The 7,833-nt window shown below is 32.4% G+C and overlaps 1 protein-coding gene across 4 annotated transcripts; it reads left to right on the top strand.

Annotated features, from left to right (window-relative positions):
• The first annotated feature begins 76 nt into the window (after window positions 1–76).
• Window positions 77–7,833, top strand: LOC106110656. Of its 4 annotated transcripts, none has more exons than XM_013292545.1 (10): window positions 77–386; window positions 1,103–1,183; window positions 2,626–2,694; window positions 2,923–3,031; window positions 3,098–3,166; window positions 4,007–4,161; window positions 4,801–4,849; window positions 6,013–6,110; window positions 7,297–7,368; window positions 7,696–7,833. In XM_013292545.1, exons 1-10 carry the CDS (start codon window positions 381–383, stop codon window positions 7,768–7,770), a joined length of 783 nt encoding a protein of 260 aa, XP_013147999.1. In that variant the 5' UTR covers window positions 77–380; the 3' UTR covers window positions 7,771–7,833. The 4 variants fall into 4 exon arrangements, with proteins under 4 accessions (XP_013147999.1, XP_013147997.1, XP_013148001.1 ...); XM_013292543.1 differs by having other exon boundaries at window positions 7,294–7,368; XM_013292547.1 differs by lacking the exon at window positions 2,626–2,694.

Raw genomic sequence — 7,833 nt, 5'->3', positions numbered from 1 at the left:
CCGTTAGAAAGGTAATTTATTTCTGAATAACATTGGATATAATTTTTAATTGCGCGCGAAGTCGCGAGCAAAAGCTAGTTTAGTATTTTATTTTGTAACAAAATTATTATAATTTTCTAAAATGTCTTATTACGATGTCACTAAAGACAGTAAACCTTTCAGAGAAATTACCAGTAAAACTGAAATTACCAGTGTTCACTGTCTCCTCTATATACTTTTTAATGTCTGTTTACAATAGATTTTCTTTTGTAACTGACTTCTGACGGGGCTAGTGTAATACGACCAGTTTATATTCGGTCCATCGCCCACGAAAGTAATATATAGGCCTCAAATTGTTGAACAATATACATTGTTTGTGCAAACTACAGAGAAAACACACCATGTGGGTAAGTTTTATCTTTGTAAGCTTTCGCCCGCAACTCCGTTCGCGTAAAAAAACAAAAGAAATTGTCCTATGTGTTCTTCCAAAATATGCTCTAAACTGCCAAATTACATCCAGATCCGTTCAGCCGTTTAGGCTACAAACTCTAACAAACATCCATCTAAACTTTCGTATTTATAATATTAGTAAGATAAGATGGCAAACGAGCAAGCGGTCTATTAAAACCGCCGAAATGGATAGCGACCGCTGCATAGACATACGCAATTGCAAATGCGTTGCCTACCCTCAATCAACGGAAGAGACGCACATAAAGATATTTCCCAGTCAAATCCACTTTTCCATTCCATCTATTCCTTTTAATAAAAGGGTGCAAATGGTAAGGGACCAAAGTTAGGCCGTTCGCTTGTTCTAGACAACTTATTTAATTGATACTGCCGCTCTAAACTCAGAGCCACACTTCTTGTTAGGACTAAGGTTGCGCGCCAATCTATCCATACTTCTAGTGACATTGACAGCTGTCAGCTAGGGACGTGACGTTTATGCCGATAATCTAGAGTTGCGCCAATTCTATAGCACGGTACTAATTTTGTTCTTCTTGTTAGTAAAATAAGTAAATAGCCTATGTTCCAGAACCCTCTACATCTATGACAAAGATCCGCAGCAGATTAACAAACATCCATCTAAACTTTCGCATTTATAATATTAGGTAATTTCTTACAGTTCGTATATTTAAGTTGGGTGATACTCGCTTCAGTGATAAAAGGCGAGGATGATTACTATGCACCTCAAACATTCAAACAGGTAAAGATTTTTAATATTAAATTTAATTCTAGCATTTATAAGACAAAGACGCTTTATAAGACTGGCTTTAAATATAGTACAATCTGTATATTATTATCGCAATGTATACGAAAATCATCACCAGCTCACTATACGTCCCCACCGAAGGGCTCGGAGCCTACCCTAATAAGGGGTGACTACGCCATAGTCAACTACGCTGCACTGCGGGTTGACTTCACCCATATCTTTGAATTTCTTCCCCGATATGTGCATCACGATGTTTTCCTTCACCGTAAGAACGTCCGGTAAATTATGTACATATGATCGAAAATCACGAAATAAATTCTCTTTTCATGTACGAAAATTATAAGAGAATTTATTGGATAGAGCGTTTAATGCTTTACACCTGGCCAGTACAGTCGGACAGTTGGATGGCCAGTCAGATTCGCCACGTGCACCAGTTAACCTTAATGTTATGCCAGTTGATTCACAGTCATAAATGCAGGAGATACATTTTGATTTATACTTCAATTAATTCGCATTTTGTTTAAAACCAAATTTTAAAAAAATTCTCGAACGTCTCGATGTTTTAAAAATATATTATCTGTAATAAAATAGAAAATCACATTTATAAGTAAAACTACTTCTTGACAATAACACATATTTGTATCGAAATTAAAACATTCTCAAGTTTTTTCTAAAATCATCAATGTCTGTACTAATATTATAAAGAGGAAAGATTTTAAACTAATATTTATAAGCTACGATATCACAGGCTATATTTTTATTATCTTTAAAGGGACTAAGTCGGGGGCAACAGCTCGTATTATATTCTTATGGTATGACAAAACAATGCATGTGTTGAATATCCATTTAATTAATAAAAAACAATATAAAGATTTCAATCCTTTCCTTATTAATAATTAATTGTAACAAATAACAAAAATAGAAAACACGACATTGATGTTATATGTTAAAACAAAATTGGCGCGAACTAGCGATGTGTGACAATTGCAAGATGGCGGCCGCTATTTCAGTTAATTATTTGAGGTTAATTGCTTTACAGTAATTATTTAGTCTGTGGTGAAATTCGTTCTGCTTTTTTTCATAACTAATGTTTCGTTATTGATGTTATCACGTTTAACAATTTTTATGTGCAAATATTATAAATGACATCGAAGCGATGTAAGTAACGAAACATATTACTTCTAAATAAATTAAACATTTCTATGAGGAAAAATAACTAAATGCGATTCTTATTACACAAAATCTTACGCGTATAGTTCATAAAACAACAAATTAGTTTTTTTTTAAATATACAGAACATAAAAACAAAAAGGAACGGGGTAAAGTCTTTACATATAAAACGAATAAACCGATTTAAAGAGAAAATGCCCTTAGATACCTACATTATCTCTGAGTAACAGACTATATTTGTTATTACACCGTTACGACCACTCCAGATGGGGTCGGCAGAGCTTTTCCAACCCGTGTACCAGCGCTGGAGAGATGTTATGAGGAATCAGAAAATAGTAAGCTTGTATAAAGGTGATGGACTTGCCTTTAGTAAATAGCTTTCTTAATGCCTTTAATGGAATTATTTCTCATATAAATTGACATGAGAATTAACAAATATTAATTTAAATAAGTTTTATGAAACTCGACAGTAGATGTCGCATTTTATTTGTTAACTGTTTCATCTACTCAACAATAGATGGCGCTGGATGTTGCGTAAATATTGATTGAAATGTAATTTACAGACAGATTCCTACAACAAGGCTGCGTTCACACCGGCGCAGAATGACGTCTCTCCACAAAGCTCCAATCCACAGTCGTGGAGACCAGGTCCTTCTAGCGATGATTGGAGAGGTAATAATTTATTAAATTATACTTGTAATAAAATATGTTGAAACTGAAGAATGTTATTGTTTTTAGCACCAGAGCAATGGGTACGCAAGGAGCAACAAGCTTCTATACTTCATCATAAGCAAGCACTTACATCAGGTAAGCAGACTTAATAACTTAATATACCTTGTAAATTATTTCCATAAAAGATCTAAATATTTTTGTTTTTAATTTTTATATTCAACACTAGATGGCGCTGTTCATTGTTTTATTTTACTATTTGCTTCATTGGTTTAAATTTTAAACATAAACACTTTACAATAATACATAAATGTAACCGCGCAAAAACTATATTATTGGTTTATTCTCTGCTGAGTAACAATTTTATGTAGTAGTGTTTGTTAAAAATTTTAGCAGATTTTTTTGTCAACTAACAAATATTTTACCATTCCAATGAAGCTAATACAAACTAATACCGCTAAATTAACTCAATTGGCGCTTGAATGAATCATTTCAATTTAATAACAATAGATGGCGCTTATTCAATTTTAAAGTCAACCAGCACAGCCAGCGTTGATAATAGCAACCCTAGCTTAGGGTATGCTTCCCCTCAGTGGAGACTTAAAGCTGACTAGCTGTTTTCGTGCGGCTTCATCCTCATGAAATTATAAAAACTTTATTTTATTGTTTACATTTGTCAAATTGCATATGTCAAAATACCATTACCTTACTATGGCAATTTTGCTTCCTTGATGTTGGCAGCAACTTATGGTCTCTTTCCCACATTAGGATTTTATCCAAAATATTTACCCCCTAAGTTTAATGGAGTGAAAATATATAGCCTAAAGCGTGACGTAAGTGTAGGGCTTTTTCCTTAAAAAAAATGTTATTCAAAATTGCTGACATCTTAGGCAACAAAGTGTGTGTTTTCGCTTTATTATAATAGTATAGATATAGATTATATATAATATATATAGTATAGATGATTAAATCTAACAGAGGGTAGTTTCCGTTTCGAGTACGCGTCAGACAACGGTCTAGCTGCAGGCGAGGTTATAGAACCGGACGGTTCTCGTGTTGGCGCCTACCAATACAAGGATCCTACAGGGAAACTTGTCAAGCTTAAATACAGAGCCGGGAAAGAAGGTTTCCAGGTAATTAACAAACATTTGACTAAACTATCGCACAACAGTCACGCGTTGATATATGCTTAGGAGATTCACAAATCGATTTTTAGTTGTGCAACTAAACAGTTTACGAATTAATCGGCAAGTGATTTGTGCGATGTTTTAGTCCCTTGAGATTTTCTTTTCATACAGTACAGTGTAAACACAAAAAATCGTCGTATTAACTTAATCCAATTTATATTTCGTTATTCGTTAATTATAACTAGAATTTGGAGTCAATTTTATGTCAATAGTTTTAATTGGTCAAAGTGTTTTAAATTAGCTTTAGAATTTATAAAAAATGGTAAATGTAGCCTATCTTACTCACTGATAACGTAGATTTTAATGGTGAAAGAATTGAAATTGTCCCAGTAGTTTTTGAGTTATTTCAATACATATAAAATACAAATTTTTTCTCTTTATAATAAACTAGCTATTGCTCGCGACTTCCCCCGCGTGAAATTTAAAAATATAACCTATGTTATTCACAGATAACTTACCTTTCTAACGGTGAAAGAATTTTTGAAATCCACCCAGTAGTTTTTGAGTTATTCCAATACATACGAAAATACAAATCTTTCCTCTTTATAATATTAGTATAGAGTTCTGTAATTTGGATGGTTTCAGATTCTAGAAGGAAGTCATTTGCCACAAAGTCCTCAACCACAGCAACCAGGTATGAATCCAATTTAAAATAGAACATATTAAAAAAAAGGACAAAAACCTTATATAACCTACTAGTTTTGCATCTACTCCGTTCGCGTGGAGTTAAAAAAAAAGAACAAAAATTAGTCTATGTGTTCTTCCAGACTATCCTCTACATCTATGCCAAATTTCAGCGAGATCCGTTCAGCAGTTTAGGCTACAAACTCTAACAAACATCCATCCATCTAAACTTTCGCATTTATGATATTAGTATGATTGTTTTCAATATTTCGGACCCCATCGTTATGTCGATGATTTCGCCAACGTCAAGGTTGAAGATACTTGTTCATATAAAAAACAAGACTAAAATTTTGAAAAGCAGCTAACTAGATAGACGGAATCCATTGACAAATGACAATTTTCCTTCACGTCATGTTGATTTAATTTTTTTTAAGAAATAAGAATACTTTATTGGACCAAATTGTTAAATTTACTACGAAACTAGCTGTTCACGTGCGACTTCATCCGCATGAAATTATAATTTTTTGATTTATTGTTTACATGTGTCAAATTATCAATTACAAATGTCAAAATGACATGTCATGACCATGGCAACCTTGCTTCCTTAATGTTGGCAGCAACTCATGGTCTCTTTCCCACATTAGGGTTTTTATCCAAAATATTTACCCCCTAAGTTTATTAGCGTGAAAATATATAGCCTAAAGCGTTACGTTAGTGTAGGGCTTTTTGTTAAAAAAGGAATTATTCAAGTATATGCTGTAATTGCCGACATGTTAGGCAACAAAGAAGTGTGTGTTTACGCTTTTTTTATAATAGTATAGATATAGATATGTGGGACTCTATGTCCTGAAATAACCTGTGTTTCAGGAAGCAGGGCTTTTTCTTAATTATCATGCACTATTTAAACTAAACTCTTCATTTTTAAGAAATTAACATACTTTAGATACCTAAAATTATTTACCCCTGACATACATGTTTAGATCGTGCACATTTGACTAAATAATCGCACAAAAGTTGTGCGATTGTTCGATTGATCGATTGTTTCCAATTCAACTGATTAGTTGCACTAAAAATCGAGTAGTGCACCTTCATATAAGATAATAGGAGCGCGACTAAACAGTTGTGCGATAGTTTTGTCAAAATAAATCGCTCTAAATGTGACAATTGTTGTAGATAATTACTATCAGAATGCTTACGCCCAACAAAAACAATACGACAATCAACATAACCAAAGACCGGAGGTCAACCAAGACTGGACGCCGCAAAACCAGGTGACTACACGATTTATTTATAGAATTGCTAACAAAATATGTAATTACTAGTTGCTCGCGACTTCGTCCACGTAGAATTATAAGAAATATAGCCTATGTTCCTTAATAATGTAGCTTTTTAATGATGAAAGAATTTTTGAAATTGTCCCAGTAGTTTTTGAGTTATTTCAAAACATACAAATCTTTCCTCTTTATAATATTAGTATATACTAACTGTTGCCCGAGACTTCCTCTGCGTGAAATAAAAAAATATAGCCTATGTTACAGATAAATTACTTTTCTAACCATGAAAAAAAAATTAAAATCGCCCCAGTAGTTTTTGAGTTATTTCTATATATACAAAAATGCAATACTTTCCTCTTTATAATATCGAGTATAATAACTATATTTTCATTAGTGACGTCATAAGTTATGATGTAACTTAGATTTAAAAAGTCCGATTTTTTTTATTTTATACCTAAAAATCGATTTCTTACGGTAAAAAACATTTGTTATACATTTAAGACGAAATTCGAAGATATATGTAAAACCTTCAGTGGACCTAACTATGCCCTAGTCATCCCTTAGGGTTTCCCCTTAGTGGAGATGTATCGGTAATAATTCAAAAACCAAACATAAAAGAGATTTTCAATATAGTTTGTCTAAATAATAGATTAGTTTGACATTTGAAATTTAGTAGGGATGGGTTGTGTAAAATCAGTCATGAATCTTATCGATTTTTATTCTTATAGAAGTTGGAATCGATATATTTATAGTCATAACTCATGAAATAATAAAACACTGTTTTTTTAAATTAATGATAAACATAACAAATAATGAGAGTAAATAAATGTTTATTACTACTACAGTCGTACGTAATCGAATTGGATTTCGCTATCATTTCTGTCATCGCTAAATTCTCTACACTATAATCAATAAGAGAATTGTCCTCTAAATTAGTTAAGAAGAAAATAATTTTAGTTGAGTTCGATAATTATTGAAACCGAATATCGATAGTTTGTTTCGTCACTACGATGCCTGTCTATTAAGTATTTGCCTTCATACAAATTGAATTCGATACTTCATTTGCGTCATTTATCAAACTAACCTATCTTATTTAGACAAACTATAGTTATGTTTTCTAGGCGATTTTAAATTCAAATATTTATAACAGCGCCATCTATTATTGGAAAGTTTTAATTAGCAGGGTGCTGGCAATCAAGGCGCTGGCGGACAATACTTCAATCAGAATTGGAGTTCAGGAAATCAAGATGGACAGGTATTTTTGATCTTATTAAACTGATTGAGTCGTAATAATTGTTTTAAAATGTATTATCTGATTTTTTAATAAATGGTCAATTTTAAACACTAGCCTTACTATTATATTATATTTTCTAAAGCTTTTGTTGTATTTAGATGTATATTTTTATTACGTGCTTTTGCCGACTTCGTGTCTAATTAAAAAAAAATTATAAATTAAATCTATATTTTCTTCCCGCCATCTATAACTCGAGATCCGTTCAGTTTAGGCTACAAATTAAAAAAAAATATCCATCCATCCATCTAAACTATCGAATTTATATTAGTAAATTTTATTTTATTCCAGTATCGAGACAATGAGTTAATGGAACACAGACCGCATTCATTCGGCGGAGGCTACGCGTTTGCTTTCAAAGGATAAAGATGGCGCTGTTCTAAATTGTCCCTTTAACGACTCTTTTTGTTAATAAAACATAATCCTATA

The sequence above is a fragment of the Papilio polytes genome, unplaced genomic scaffold (genome assembly GCF_000836215.1).
Source record: "Papilio polytes unplaced genomic scaffold, Ppol_1.0 DF824208.1, whole genome shotgun sequence".
NCBI lineage: Eukaryota > Metazoa > Arthropoda > Insecta > Lepidoptera > Papilionidae > Papilio > Papilio polytes.
Note: the sequence above shows the minus strand (reverse complement) of the source record. Positions and strands in the feature narration are given on the sequence as shown.